A 16,225-nucleotide genomic window follows, 5' to 3' on the forward strand; every position below is an offset into this window, starting at 1 on the left:
TCCACTGGTCCTGCTGCATACCTCCTCTCTATTCCACTGGTCCTGCTGCATACCTCCTCTCTATTCCACTGGTCCTGCTGCATACCTCCTCTCTATTCCACTGGTCCTGCTGCATACCTCCTCTCTATTCCACTGGTCCTGCTGCATACCTCCTCTCTATTCCACTGGTCCTGCTGCATACCTCCTCTCTATTCCACTGGTCCTGCTGCATACCTCCTCTCTATTCCACTGGCCCTGCTGCATACCTCCTCTCTATTCCACTGGTCCTGCTGCATACCTCCTCTCTATTCCACTGGTCCTGCTGCATACCTCCTCTCTATTCCACTGGTCCTGCTGCATACCTCCTCTCTATTCCACTGGTCCTGCTGCATACCTCCTCTCTATTCCACTGGTCCTGCTGCATACCTCCTCTCTATTCCACTGGCCCTGCTGCATACCTCCTCTCTATTCCACTGGTCCTGCTGCATACCTCCTCTCTATTCCACTGGTCCTGCACATCACATGTGATTGTTTCTCTGTTTGTATTGATAGGTTATAGTGCTATATACAGGATAATAAACTGGATGGTTTGAGCCCTGAATGCTGATTGGCTGACTGCTGTATACCACAAAACATTTATTTTTAATGCACTAATTACGTTGGTAACCAGTTTATAATAGCAATAAGGCACCTCTGAAGTTTGTGGTATATGACCAATATACCACGGCTAAGGGCTGTGTCCAGGCACTCCGCGACGCGTTGTGCCCAAGAACAGTCCATAGCCGTGGTATATTGGGCATATACCACACCCCCTCGTGCCTTATTGCTTAATTAGAAGTTGTCAATATGCATGGATTCTTTTCAAAGATAGATTCTAAGAGGACCGTGTTTCTGAGTGTGTTTCTGCAACTTTTGTCTTTCTTTCCTCTCTGAGATAATTGTGTGCTGGTAGTAAGGGAGGTGTGCTTGCGGGGGTTAGGTGACAAGTGAAAAGATGTGGACATTGTGGTAGCATGCGTGTTTCTGGGCGAGTGTGATGGGGTTGGGGGGTTGTCTGGGGGTATTGTACTAGTGAAAGGCCTGATGTGGAGGCTGATTCTGTGGGACAATACTGGCTTTATGTCCATAGTCCCAGTGGCCTTGGTCTGGCTCTGTGGCTTTGACTGGCTCTATTCACCACATCAGGCCCCAGGGTGGGGGGAGAGCTAGATACCTGCATGGACTGGGCTGGAGGATACTCCGAGCTGTGTTTGTGTATGAGACAAGTATTAGGCTAGACAATCATGTGTTTTGACTAGGTTGTTTGGGACTAGTGGATACAAGTGTGTAACTTCATTTGTTTTGTGTAGGCCTATCTATGCACTGTTAGTCTGGTGCAACAGTAGCCCTTATGTGAGTGGTTAGGCATGTTTGGGTGTCCGTTGTCAACTCCTTCACTTTATGTGAGTGTATATTTGGAGTGTGTGAGCGTACATGTGCACGTTTGCGTGTCCCGTTCCCTCCCTCTAGCTCTGTCCTCCTGTCCAGCGTTGTCCATTGGCCAGTGGTGTGGTGATGTCCGGCCAGATTGACCCTTTTTACGAAGGTCTTACACACTGGCACAACTGTGTGATGGTGATATGCAAGGATACTTATACACACTTGGTCCATCACACACTGAGAGCTCACACACACTGAGAGCTCACACACACACTGAGAGCTCACAGTCACACTGAGAGCTCACACACACACTGAGAGCTCACACACACACTGAGAGCTCACACTCACACTGAGAGCTCACACTCACACTGAGAGCTCACACACACACTGAGAGCTCACACACACACTGAGAGCTCACACACACACTGAGAGCTCACACACACACTGAGAGCTCACACACACACTAAGCTCACACACACACTAAGCTCTCACACACACACTGAGAGCTCACACACACACTGAGAGCTCACACACACACTGAGAGCTCACACACACACTGAGAGCTCACACACACACTGAGAGCTCACACACACACTGAGAGCTCTCACACACGCACTGAGAGCTCTCACACACACACTGAGAGCTCACACACACACACTGAGAGCTCACACACACACACTGAGAGCTCACACACACACACTGAGAGCTCACACACACACTGAGAGCTCACACACACACACTGAGAGCTCACACACACACACTGAGAGCTCACACACACACTGCCAATGTGGCTGACATGTGGCAGCAACGGGTGTCATTCACCCTCCAATGATTCTACCACTCCTCAACCAGGTGGTGTGGTGGGTCTAGGTATTCTCAGGGTTTACTTTTCCTACACGAGAAGGTTTAGCTGTGTGTGTGTTTTGAAGAGGAGAACGGAGAGCGATATGTTGGAGAGATATGCCTAGCTGTTTGTAAAGAACAGTTGGTAAGCAAAAGGTCATGAAGGAATAAAAAAGGCTCCTCTCTCCCTGCCAAAGAGGTAGTTAACCGGCCATCGAAGAGGTGTCAACTTTAACTGCTGAAGAGAGGAACTCCTAACAGACGTCACATCACACTCCAACGGCCGGCCCTGCCACCTGTGGTCCCTAGGGACTGGCACACTGGATGGCGCCTTCACACCTGTGGAAACATATAACCCCCGCCTTACACAAACACCCCCCCCCCCCCAAGTCCCTCGTCTCATTAGCCTTTCCCTCAGGCCTTTTGCACCCTTCAAATGGCAGTTCAACTGTTGACATTTGGACAGGCCCCGGGGCCTTCTAATGGAGGACGCCAACCTGTTTAAACGTACAACATTTGTACACCATCCACCCCAGGGGATTCCAAGTGCTTCCAAATGTTTCCGAGACTTTCTCCTTGGCCTTTTGGGCTCCCAACACAGCCACTCAAAAGGCTGTGTTGGGGACAGGGTGGTAGTTGTAGGGACACGACACACATTTCCTCTAATGGTCCATTAGCACATGTGGGAATGAATAAGGGTCAAGTCAAAGGACCCTTGCCCCCCCCCCCCTCAACCTAAAAAACACACACTTACCTCAGATGGCCCATTTGCATCTGTGGAAAGACTCCTTCATGCACCCCGCATCCCCACACACACACACACCTCCTTCCTTAGCCTGCCCCTTTCCCAGGATCCTCCCAACTTTCTCCTCTTTCTGTTCTTACTTGTCTGACTTTTTCCTGCGATAGATGGTCATGTTGTTAGTCAGTACAGGCACAGAGCTAGAGAGCTTGTTTAGAGGAATGGAGATACGTGGTCTCCCAATCCCAGATAGTACTTTAGTCTGGATACAATCACTCGGTAAGTCCCGTGTGTGTGTGCGTGTGCGTGTGTGTGTGTGTGTGTGTGTGTGTGTGTGTGTGTGTGTGTGTGTGTGTGTGTGTGTGTGTGTGTGTGTGTGTGTGTGTGTGTGTGTGTGTGTGTGTGTGTGTGTGTGTGTGTGTGTGTGTGTGTGTGTGTGCGTGCGTGCGTGTGCGTGCGTGTGTGTTTTGTTGTTGTTGAAATGGGCAAAGTAAACAGCGGACGGTGGCACTACTTGTTGTGTGTTTTGTTGTTGTTGAAATGGGCAAAGTAAACAGCGGATGGTGGCACTACTTGTTGTGTGTTTTTGTACCCTCTCTATTTCCTTATTGTTGAGATGTTGTACAGGATGTAACTGGAGGATTGTGTGTTTGGACAGTATTGGATGACCAGGAAATAACCAAACCGGGTGAACAATGATTAGTCTGGACTCCTGAGTGGCGCAGTGGTCTTACGCACTGCATACAGGCGTCACTACAGACCCTGGTTCGATCCCAGGCTGTATCACAACCGGCCGTGATCGGGAGTCCCATAAGGGGGCGCACAATTGTCCCATTGGCCGGTGTAGACTGTCATTATAAATAAGAATTTGACCTTCCTAGTTAAATAAAATAAATAAATAGTTTGAATCTTTTGAACATTTGAGAAGTTGTTTGAGAGTCAATGTTTTGGAAGTTCTTCTTAGCTTGTTCTATTGGCAGTAGGCTAGTGTCTGAAACGATGCTCTTCGTGGGTTTTTGTGTTGAAGCCTGGTCTCTCAGTGGAGAACATGCTGTTTTGAAGAATACATTGAGTGTACAAAACATTAGGAACATCTGCTCTTTCCATGACAGACTGACCAGGTGAAAGCTATGATCCCTTATTGATGTCACTTGTTAAATCCACTTCAACCAGTGTAGATGAAGGGGAGGAGACATGTTAAAGACTGATTTTTAAGCCTTGAGACAATTGAGACATGGATGTGTGCCATTCAGAGGGTGAATGTGCAAGACAAAAGATTGAAGTTCGCAACTCAATATTAGGAAGGTGTTCCTAATGTTTTGTACACTCAGTGTCTATTGGAATGTTTTTCAGTTGGATCTTCCCTCCACTTTCCATTGCCCTCCCTGACAAGTGCCCTTCACACTTTAGTCATTTAACAGACTCTTTTATCCAGAGTGACTTACAGTAGTGCGTGCACACATTTTCATACTAGTCCCCTGTGGGAATTGAACCCACAACCCTGGTGTTGCAAGCGCCATCTACCAACTGATCTACACACGACCATGCATCACAGTAGAGTGTTAAAGCTGTTTGTGTGTAGGGTCACACCTTCATACAAACGTCACTCCCTCCTTCCACTCCAACTCAAACAAGATTTATTAGCATTACAACTTCCAGATAAATAACAGCTGGCCTATAGGCTGGGTAAGGTGGCAGGTAGCCTAGTGGTTAGAGCATTGGGCCAGTAAGCAAGAAGTCGATAGTTCAAATCCCCGTTCTGACAAGGTGAAAAATCTGTCGATGTTCCTTTTGAGCAAGGCCTTTAACCCTAATTGTTCCTGGGTCGCTTTTGATATCGGCTGTCCCTGGTCCTGTCCCTGGTCCTGTCCCTGTCCCTGGCCCTGGCCCTGGTCCTGGCTCTGGCCCTGGCCCTGGCCCCCTGTCCCTGGTCCTGGCCCTGGTCCTGGCCCTGGCCCTGGTCCTGGCCCTGGCCCTGGCCCTGGCCCTGACTCCACGGTTTAGAGTATATATTGTTAAACAACACGGGGGGGTTTCTACTCGTTTTTATTTAAAAATGGAACATGAGTTGCACCAGTGTGTCCTGAAGTTGAAGGCTTGATTGAAGAAGAAGAAAACCATTTCTAATGAAATAGAACAAATATCAGCATCCACCAAGTTCTTATTTATTTCAAAGCATCAGTCCCTATCCCTGACATACAACTGTACCAAAACACATGTAGCCTATATTTGTTCAACACGATACTTATACAAGCCTTTTTAAACTGTAAATCATTTAACTTCCTTCCCTCTCTCTCCTCCCTCCGTAGCGGTGTCTAACCTGGACGAGGAGAGCAAGTGGACAGTCCACTACACAGCCCCGTGGCACCAGCAGGAGAACGTGTTCCTGCCCGGCAGCAGACCGCCCTGCGTAGAGGACCTCCACCACCAGGCCAAGGTCAACCTCAAGACCGCACTGAGGGGTAAGGACCGCAACCGCACTTACAAACATGACCACACACACACAAATACAGTGTTGTTGGAATGCCACCGACCACCCATTGCGTTTCATCACCCTCAATATCTCTTGATACTTTATTGATGTTCACGACGTTACGACAACATTGTAAAAAAAACAACAGCCAAAAAACGGTCCAAAGCGTTTGTTTGCCTAGTTACACCAACTACTACTAGTAGTTACACCAACTACTACTAGTAGTTACACCAACACGCCCGTGTTAAGCCCTCCTGTGGTGTGTCCAGTGTCTTTGAGGGGTGAACATGAAAGGTTCCCCGAAAACAGCCACAACTAGTCACTTCCTGGTCTGTTCCCAAAGAGAACGGTTCAGTGGTGGGAAAAGGCATGGGGGAGGAGTTGAGTTGGAGTGGGTGTGTATGGGGTTGGTCTGTGCTAGTTTGTTGTTGATCAGTGTAAAGGACAAGACATGCGGTCTGCCGTTCGTTTACTTGCTGACGGCACGGTGTTATAGTCTGACTGCCAACATTTTTGACCAACATTTTTGACCCATTCTACATGTAGAATCTGGTTGCACTCGGTTTTCAAAATATGTCTGGCATTCTGTTCAGGGTTGCTAAGTGCTCTCGGCCGGCAAACGTGATCGGTGTGTCCGTGCCTTTAGAGAGATCCTCTGGCACTTCTGTATACTTTTTAGCCAGTACACCATGAGACAAAAGTGTGTACCACGTCACATATGTGCACGACGTTGTTGCTCTCTCCCTGGCTCTGCTGTGTGAGCGTCTTGCTAACTGTCACTCCAGTGGTGAGGGGCTGAACCTCATTGGCTGCCTGGAACTCAAATTGCTATGGAGCTGGCCCGTGTGGGGGAAATGTAGGGAGAATGGCGCTGCCAGTAAACGGTAGCATTCAAACTAGGGATTTTGTGGCTAATTGAGGTAAGACTTGTCATTCTGCTCATAGATTATGCATATATGAACTACACATTGGCACATCCAGCCCAAAGCGGGAGGGTTACAAAACATACTTGGTAGTCACCAAAGTTCTGTAGCAGGATGGTGTGTGAGAAGGCGGGGGCTTGTTATTTATGTGCTAGGTGAAGTTGTGTGCCAAGCAGATAAAGAGGGAGAAGATAAAGGGAGAAAAAGGAGGAGAGAGGGGGGGATAAAGGAGAGGTCAGAGAGAGAGAATAGGAGGAGAGAGGGGGGATAAAGGAGAGGAGGTCAGAGAGAGAGAATAGGAGGAGAGAGGGGGGGGGGGGATAAAGGAGAGGAGGTCAGAGAGAGAGAATAGGAGGAGAGGGGGGGGTAAAGGAGAGGAGGTCAGAGGGAGAGAATAGGAGGAGAGAGAGGGGGATAAAGGAGAGGAGGTCAGAGAGAGAGAATAGGAGGAGAGAGGGGGGTAAAGGAGAGGAGGTCAGAGAGAGAGAATAGGAGGAGAGAGGGGGGGGGGGGGTAAAGGAGAGGAGGTCAGAGAGAGAGAATAGGAGGAGAGAGGGGGATAAAGGAGAGGAGGTCAGAGAGAGAGAATAGGAGGAGAGAGGGGGCGATAAAGGAGAGGAGGTCAGAGAGAGAGAATAGGAGGAGAGAGAGGGGGGATAAAGGAGAGGAGGTCAGAGAGAGAGAATAGGAGGAGAGAGGGGGGGGAATAAAGGAGAGGAGGTCAGAGAGACAGAATAGGAGGAGAGAGAGGGGGGATAAAGGAGAGGAGGTCAGATAGAGAGAATAGGAGGAGAGAGAGGGGGGGGTAAAGGAGAGGAGGTCAGAGAGAGAGAATAGGAGGAGAGAGGGGGTGGGATAAAGGAGAGGAGGTCAGAGAGAAAGAATAGGAGGAGAGAGAGGGGGGGAATAAAGGAGAGGAGGTCAGAGAGACAGAATAGGAGGAGAGAGAGGGGGTGATAAAGGAGAGGAGGTCAGAGAGAGAGAATAGGAGGAGAGAGGGGGGGGGAGGGGGGAAAGGAGAGGAGGTCAGAGAGAGAGAATAGGAGGAGAGAGGGGGGATAAAGGAGAGGAGGTCAGAGAGAGAGAATAGGAGGAGAGAGAGGGGGATAAAGGAGAGGAGGTCAGAGAGAGAGAAGAGGGGGGTAAAGGAGAGGAGGTCAGAGAGAGAGAATAGGAGGAGAGAGGGGGGATAAAGGAGAGGTCAGAGAGAGAGAATAGGAGGAGAGAGGGGGATAAAGGAGAGGAGGTCAGAGAGAGAGAATAGGAGGAGAGAGGGGGGGGGATAAAGGAGAGGAGGTCAGAGAGAGAGAATAGGAGGAGAGGGGGGGGATAAAGGAGAGGAGGTCAGAGGGAGAGAATAGGAGGAGAGAGAGGGGGATAAAGGAGAGGAGGTCAGAGAGAGAGAATAGGAGGAGAGAGGGGGGTAAAGGAGAGGAGGTCAGAGAGAGAGAATAGGAGGAGAGAGGGGGGGGGTAAAGGAGAGGAGGTCAGAGAGAGAGAATAGGAGGAGAGAGGGGGGGATAAAGGAGAGGAGGTCAGAGAGAGAGAATAGGAGGAGAGAGGGGGCGATAAAGGAGAGGAGGTCAGAGAGAGAGAATAGGAGGAGAGAGAGGGGGATAAAGGAGAGGAGGTCAGAGAGAGAGAATAGGAGGAGAGAGGGGGGGAATAAAGGAGAGGAGGTCAGAGAGACAGAATAGGAGGAGAGAGAGGGGGGATAAAGGAGAGGAGGTCAGATAGAGAGAATAGGAGGAGAGAGAGGGGGGTAAAGGAGAGGAGGTCAGAGAGAGAGAATAGGAGGAGAGAGGGGGGGATAAAGGAGAGGAGGTCAGAGAGAAAGAATAGGAGGAGAGAGAGGGGGGAATAAAGGAGAGGAGGTCAGAGAGACAGAATAGGAGGAGAGAGAGGGGGTGATAAAGGAGAGGAGGTCAGAGAGAGAGAATAGGAGGAGAGGAGAGGAGAGGAGGTCAGAGAGAGAGAATAGGAGGAGAGAGAGGGGGATAAAGGAGAGGAGGTAGGAGAAGAGAGGGGAGAGAGAATAGGAGGAAGGAGGGGGGTAAAGGAGAGGAGGTCAGAGAGAGAGAATAGGAGGAGAGGAGGGGGAAAGGAGAGGAGGTCAGGGGAGAATAAGGAGAGAGGGAGGTCAGAGAGAGAGAGGGAGGAGGGGGATAAGGAGGAGAGAGAGGGGGATAAAGGAGAGGAGGTCAGAGAGAGAGAATAGGAGAGAGAGGGGGATAAAGGAGAATAGGAGGTCAGAGAGGAGAGAAGAGAATAGGAGGAGAGAGGGGGGGATAAAGGAGAGGAGGTCAGAGAGAGAATAGGAGGAGAGAGAGAAGGAGGTCAGAGAGAGAGAATAGGAGGAGAGAGGGGGGGAAAAGGAGAGGAGGTCAGAGAGAGGAGGAGAGGAGGGATAAAGGAGAGAGGTCAGAGAGAGATAGGAGGAGAGAGGGGGGGATAAAGGAGAGGAGGTCAGAGAGAGAGAATAGGAGGAGAGAGAGGGGGGGATAAAGGAGAGGAGGTCAGAGAGAGAAATAGGAGGAGGTCAGAGAGAGAATAGGGAGAGAGAGGGGGGATAAAGGAGAGGAGGTCAGAGAGAGAGAATAGGAGGAGAGAGGGGGGGTAAAGGAGAGGAGGTCAGAGAGAGAGAATAGGAGGAGAGAGGGGGGGGATAAAGGAGAGGAGGTCAGAGAGAGAGAGAATAGGAGGAGAGAGGGGGTGGGATAAATGAGAGGAGGTCAGAGAGAGAGAATAGGAGGAGAGAGAGGGGGGGATAAAGGAGAGGAGGTCAGAGAGAGAGAATAGGAGGAGAGGGGGGGATAAAGGAGAGGAGGTCAGAGAAAGAGAATAGGAGGAGAGAGGGGGGATAATGGAGAGGAGGTCAGAGAGAGAGAAGAGGGGGGTAAAGGAGAGGAAGTCAGAGAGAGAGAATAGGAGGAGAGAGGGGGGGTAAAGGAGAGGAGGTCAGAGAGAGAATAGGAGGAGAGGAGAGAGGGGGGATAAAGGAGAGGAGGTCAGAGAGAGAGAATAGGAGGAGAGAGGGGGGAATAAAGGAGAGGAGGTCAGAGAGACAGAATAGGAGGAGAGAGAGGGGGGATAAAGGAGAGGAGGTCAGAGAGAGAGAATAGGAGGAGAGAGAGGGGGGATAAAGGAGAGGAGGTCAGAGAGAGAGAATAGGAGGAGAGAGAGGGGGGATAAAGGAGAGGAGGTCAGAGAGAGAGAGTAGGAGGAGAGAGAGGGGGGTAAAGGAGAGGAGGTCAGAGAGAGAGAATAGGAGGAGAGAGGGGGGGGGGTAAAGGAGAGGAGGTCAGAGAGAGAGAATAGGAGGAGAGAGAGGGGGATAAAGGAGAGGAGGTCAGAGAGAGAGAAGAGGGGGGGGGTAAAGGAGAGGAAGTCAGAGAGAGAGAATAGGAGGAGAGAGAGGGGGATAAAGGAGAGGAGGTCAGAGAGAGAGAATAGGAGGAGAGAGAGGGGGATAAAGGAGAGGAGGTCAGAGAGAGAGAATAGGAGGAGAGAGAGGGGGATAAAGGAGAGGAGGTCAGAGAGAGAGAGTAGGAGGAGAGAGAGGGGGGTAAAGGAGAGGAGGTCAGAGAGAGAGAATAGGAGGAGAGAGGGGGGTAAAGGAGAGGAGGTCAGAGAGAGAGAATAGGAGGAGAGAGAGGGGGATAAAGGAGAGGAGGTCAGAGAGAGAGAAGAGGGGGGTAAGAGGAGAGAATAGGAAGTCAGAGAGAGAGAATAGGAGGAGAGAGGGGTAAAGGAGAGGAGGTCAGAGAGAGAGAATAGGAGGAGAGAGAGGGGGATAAAGGAGAGGAGGTCAGAGAGAGAGAAGAGGGGGGTAAAGGAGAGGAAGTCAGAGAGAGAGAATAGGAGGAGAGAGAGGGGGATAAAGGAGAGGAGGTCAGAGAGAGAGAAGAGGGGGGGTAAAGGAGAGGAAGTCAGAGAGAGAGAATAGGAGGAGAGAGAGGGGGGGGGGTAAAGGAGAGGAGGTCAGAGAGAGAGAATAGGAGGAGAGAGAGGGGGGGGTAAAGGAGAGGAGGTCAGAGAGAGAGAATAGGAGGAGAGAGAGGGGGATAAAGGAGAGGAGGTCAGAGAGAGAGAAGAGGGGGGTAAAGGAGAGGAAGTCAGAGAGAGAGAATAGGAGGAGAGAGAGGGGGATAAAGGAGAGGAGGTCAGAGAGAGAGAAGAGGGGGGTAAAGGAGAGGAGGTCAGAGAGAGAGAATAGGAGGAGAGAGAGGGGGATAAAGGAGAGGAAGTCAGAGAGAGAGAATAGGAGGAGAGAGAGGGGGATAAAGGAGAGGAAGTCAGAGAGAGAGAATAGGAGGAGAGAGAGGGGGGTAAAGGAGAGGAGGTCAGAGAGAGAGAATAGGAGGAGAGAGGGGGGGGGGTAAAGGAGAGGAGGTCAGAGAGAGAGAATAGGAGGAGAGAGGGGGGGGGTAAAGGAGAGGAGGTCAGAGAGAGAGAATAGGAGGAGAGAGGGGGGGTAAAGGAGAGGAGGTCAGAGAGAGAGAAGGGGGGGGGTAAAGGAGAGGAAGTCAGAGAGAGAGAATAGGAGGAGAGAGAGGGGGATAAAGGAGAGGAGGTCAGAGAGAGAGAAGAGGGGGGGTAAAGGAGAGGAAGTCAGAGAGAGAGAATAGGAGGAGAGAGGGGGGGTAAAGGAGAGGTCAGAGAGAGAGAAGGGGGGGGTAAAGGAGAGGAAGTCAGAGAGAGAGAATAGGAGGAGAGAGAGGGGGGGTAAAGGAGAGGAGGTCAGAGAGAGAGAATAGGAGGAGAGAGAGGGGGGATAAAGGAGAGGAGGTCAGAGAGAGAGAATAGGAGGAGAGAGGGGGGGTAAAGGAGAGGTCAGAGAGAGAGAATAGGAGGAGAGAGGGGGGGGGGGTAAAGGAGAGGAGGTCAGAGAGAGAGAATAGGAGGAGAGAGGGGGCGATAAAGGAGAGGAGGTCAGAGAGAGAATAGGAGGAGAGAGAGGGGGGGGGATAAAGGAGAGGAGGTCAGAGAGACAGAATAGGAGGAGAGAGAGGGGGGATAAAGGAGAGGAGGTCAGAGAGAGAGAATAGGAGGAGAGAGAGGGGGGATAAAGGAGAGGAGGTCAGAGAGAGAGAATAGGAGGAGAGAGAGGGGGTAAAGGAGAGGAGGTCAGAGAGAGAGAATAGGAGGAGAGAGGGGTGGGATAAAGGAGAGGAGGTCAGAGAGAGAGAGAATAGGAGGAGAGAGGGGGTGGGATAAATGAGAGGAGGTCAGAGAGAGAGAATAGGAGGAGAGAGAGGGGGGGGGATAAAGGAGAGGAGGTCAGAGAGAGAGAATAGGAGGAGAGAGGGGGGATAAAGGAGAGGAGGTCAGAGAAAGAGAATAGGAGGAGAGAGGGGGGGATAATGGAGAGGAGGTCAGAGAGAGAGAAGAGGGGGGTAAAGGAGAGGAAGTCAGAGAGAGAGAATAGGAGGAGAGAGAGGGGGGGTAAAGGAGAGGAGGTCAGAGAGAGAGAATAGGAGGAGAGAGAGGGGGGATAAAGGAGAGGAGGTCAGAGAGAGAGAGTAGGAGGAGAGAGAGGGGGGTAAAGGAGAGGAGGTCAGAGAGAGAGAATAGGAGGAGAGAGGGGGGGTAAAGGAGAGGAGGTCAGAGAGAGAGAATAGGAGGAGAGAGAGGGGGATAAAGGAGAGGAGGTCAGAGAGAGAGAAGAGGGGGGTAAAGGAGAGGAAGTCAGAGAGAGAGAATAGGAGGAGAGAGAGGGGATAAAGGAGAGGAGGTCAGAGAGAGAGAATAGGAGGAGAGAGAGAGGGGATAAAGGAGAGGAGGTCAGAGAGAGAGAATAGGAGGAGAGAGAGGGGGATAAAGGAGAGGAGGTCAGAGAGAGAGAAGAGGGGGGTAAAGGAGAGGAGGTCAGAGAGAGAGAATAGGAGGAGAGAGAGGGGGAAAAGGAGAGGAGGTCAGAGAGAGAGAAGAGGGGGGTAAAGGAGAGGAAGTCAGAGAGAGAGAATAGGAGGAGAGAGAGGGGGATAAAGGAGAGGAGGTCAGAGAGAGAGAAGAGGGGGTAAAGGAGAGGAAGTCAGAGAGAGAGAATAGGAGGAGAGAGAGGGGGGTAAAGGAGAGGAGGTCAGAGAGAGAGAAGGGGGGTAAAGGAGAGGAAGTCAGAGAGAGAGAATAGGAGGAGAGAGAGGGGGGGATAAAGGAGAGGAGGTCAGAGAGAGAGAATAGGAGGAGAGAGAGGGGGGTAAAGGAGAGGAGGTCAGAGAGAGAGAATAGGAGGAGAGAGAGGGGGGTAAAGGAGAGGAGGTCAGAGAGAGAGAATAGGAGGAGAGAGGGGGGGGGGTAAAGGAGAGGAGGTCAGAGAGAGAGAATAGGAGGAGAGAGGGGTGGGGGTAAAGGAGAGGAGGTCAGAGAGAGAGAAGGGGGGGGTAAAGGAGAGGAAGTCAGAGAGAGAGAATAGGAGGAGAGAGAGGGGGATAAAGGAGAGGAGGTCAGAGAGAGAGAAGAGGGGGGGGTAAAGGAGAGGAAGTCAGAGAGAGAGAATAGGAGGAGAGAGGGGGGATAAAGGAGAGGAGGTCAGAGAGAGAGAAGAGGGGGGTAAAGGAGAGGAAGTCAGAGAGAGAGAATAGGAGGAGAGAGAGGGGGATAAAGGAGAGGAGGTCAGAGAGAGAGAAGAGGGGGGTAAAGGAGAGGAAGTCAGAGAGAGAGAATAGGAGGAGAGAGAGGGGGATAAAGGAGAGGAGGTCAGAGAGAGAGAAGGGGGGGGGTAAAGGAGAGGAAGTCAGAGAGAGAGAATAGGAGGGACTGAAGACAATAGAAGAGGTAATGCATAGAGTGTGTTATTAATTCACCTCCACTAAGATAATGCCACACACACACTGTCTTTGTCCTTCTGTCCCATTGTCCTGGTTCTATGTGAGGTTATTGTCCATGTAATATGACACACACCACATGAGTAATGGTATCCTTTGATCACCTGCCACTGTCCTTCTGAAAGAGCCCTTCCAACCGGTGTCTGGGGAGACTGCCTGTGTCGGTCGGTCTGTTACGTCGTGGTGTGTGTTTAGCTGCTGAACCCATGTTCTCTTCCCATGAAGCTGCTGCTGGGATGCTCTGTTACATCATTTAACTGGTCAGCCTGGTCAGTCTGATAGCAATAGAAGCAGTACACAACGTATACTTTCAAACTAAACCCTGTACAAAGCTGTAACACAAAGGGGCCTAGAAACTGCCCAAAGCGCAGATCTATGGCTGACCAGTCTGGTTAGAGTCAAGATATGAATTGGTATAGAGAGAAACTTATCTGAGAGCAGCACATAAGGTCTATCCACCACCGTGCCCCTGCTCCTGTGCTTATGAAGCCCCCTCTCATTAAATCTATGTCACCCCCGTCGGCCATATCACCAGGACAGAGACACAAAGAGAAGTTAGGGAAAATTCAATATCAGACCCTGCTTGGGTCTCAAAGCAATCCATATGTAATCAGCTGCTAGTGTCATCGGCACAACGCCCGAGTCTCTCAACAGTTAGGACAGGGTTATTACCCATAATGCCGTTCGTCGACACATTCTGGTGTCCGGTTGTGGTCGTGTGCGCACAAGGGTGACTGATTGGTTGGGAAAGCACAGACATATTGCGTAATATCAGACACATTATAGTCAACAGTGTTTGAAAGATTTGGATCGATTAGTACCTCGCTCTCTTTCTACATCATTCTGGGATGGAGCCATGTGACCATAGCAATGAACCTTCATATTTCCCCTTCAACTAAACTCCAGCCCCTGTTCTGCTCGACAACAGTCCTGGAAACGGAAACTGTGTAACACCTATTCCCCTCCTCCTCATCCTCTCAAGTGGCTTCTAAAACCCTTCTATTCCAGATCACAGGCGCAAACACTAACAGCCATCAGTAACTAGCTGCTCCATTAGGCTCCATTAAATGACAGTATTATACATGCAGACAGCGCCTCAGTCCCTGAAGAGACCTACTCTAATGAGCTATGCAGGCATTAGGACGTGAAAGATGAAAGTAGTCTGTAAGGTTTAGCTCCGTAGCGGGTACGAACACATCAAACCACTCCTTCACATGAATATGACAATGTGCAGATTTACATTTGTACATCAGTGATTTGACTAATTAGTTGCGGGTATTCAACACAAAAGACTAGAGGAGTAGCGGATGTCTTTGTCGCTATACGCACATCAAACGGAGATGGCAGAGACTAGAGAAATGATTAGGCCTATTTGGTCACTGTGGTAAAGAGCATTCGGTGTAAATTATATGTATATTTTTTCAATTGAATCTTTATTTAGACTGCTGACCACTCGGGAGCCCAAGGTTCGACCCCGGGCTGTATCACAACCGGCAGTGATCGGGAGTTCCATAGGGCAGCGCACAATTGGCCCAGCGTTGTCTGGGTTAGGGTTTGGCCGGGGTAGGCCGTCACTGTAATAAGGATTTGTTCTTAACTGATGGCCTACCCCGGCCAAACCTTCCCCTAACCCAGACGACGCTGGGCCATTTGTGTGCCGCCCTATGGAACTCCCGATCACTGCCGGTTGTGATACAGCCCGGGCTCAATCCAGGGTCTGTAGTGACACCTCTAGCGCTGAGATGCAGGAGCTCCGAATTTGAAAGTATACGCACAAAATTAATATAACGGTTGAAGTCGGAAGTTTACATACACTTAGGTTAACCACTCCACACATTTCTTGTTAACAAACTATAGTTTTGGCAAGTTGGTAAGGACATCTACTTTGTGCATGACACAAGTAATTTTTCCAACAATTGTTTACAGACAGATTATTTCGCTTATAATTCACTGTATCACAATTCCAGTGGGTCAAAAGTTTACATACACTAAGTTGACTGTGCCTTTAAAAAACAGCTTGAAAAATTCCAGAAAATTATGTCATAACTTTAGAAGCTTCTGATAGGCTAATTGACGTCAATTGGAGGTGTACCTGTAGATGTATTTCAAGGCCTACCTTCAAACTCATTGCCTCTTTGCTTGACATCATGGGAAAATCAAAAGAAATCAGCCAAGACCCAAGAAAAATAATTGTAGACCTCCACAATGGTTCATCCTTGGGAGCAATTTCCAAACGCCTGAAGGTACCACGTTCATCTGTACAAACAATAGTACGCAAGTATAAACACCATGGGACCATGCAGCCGTCATACTGCTCAGGAAGGAGACGCGTTCTGTCTCCTGGTGATGAACATACTTTTGTGTGAAAAGTGCAAATCAATCCCAGAACAATAGCAAAGGACCTTGTGAAGATGCTGGAGGAAACCAGTACAAAGTATCTATATCCACAGTAAAACAAGTCCTATATCGACATAACCTGAAAGGCCGCTCAGCAAGGAAGAAGCCACTGCTCTAAAACCACTATTAAAAAAAGCCAGACTACGGTTTGGAACTGCACATGGGGACAAAGATCGTACTTTTTGGAGAAATGTCCTCTGGTCTGATGAAACAAAAGTAGAACTGTTTGGTGATAATGACCATCGTTATGTTTGGAGGAAAAAGGGGGGAGGCTTGCAAGCCAAAGAACACCATCCCAACTGTGAAGCATGGGGGTGGCAGCATCATGTTGTGGGGGTGATTTGCTGCAGGACGGACTGGTGCACTTCACAAAATAGATGGCATCATGAGGTAGGAAAATTATGTGGATATATTGAAGCAACATCTCAAGACATCAGTCAGGCAGGAAGTTAAAGCTTGGTCGCAAATGTGTCTTCCAAATGGACAATGACCCCAAGCATACTTCCAAAATGGCTTAAGGACAACAAAGTCAAGTTATTGGAGTGGCCATCACAAACCCCTGACCTCAATCCTATAGACAATATATGGGCAGAACTGAAAATGTGTGTGCGAGCAAGGAGGC

The 16,225-nt window shown here is 49.9% G+C and overlaps 1 protein-coding gene across 1 annotated transcript in view; it reads left to right on the forward strand.

Moving 5' to 3' along the window:
- nhsl1b (NHS-like 1b) overlaps positions 1-16,225 on the forward strand; it is a 39,985-nt gene that overhangs the window by 1,483 nt on the left and 22,277 nt on the right. The window contains 1 exon segment of the mRNA XM_046298629.1: positions 5,293-5,445. Coding sequence (XP_046154585.1) covers positions 5,293-5,445 — 153 coding nt within the window.

The sequence above is a fragment of the Oncorhynchus gorbuscha genome, linkage group LG14 (genome assembly GCF_021184085.1).
Source record: "Oncorhynchus gorbuscha isolate QuinsamMale2020 ecotype Even-year linkage group LG14, OgorEven_v1.0, whole genome shotgun sequence".
In the NCBI taxonomy this organism is placed as follows: domain Eukaryota; kingdom Metazoa; phylum Chordata; class Actinopteri; order Salmoniformes; family Salmonidae; genus Oncorhynchus; species Oncorhynchus gorbuscha.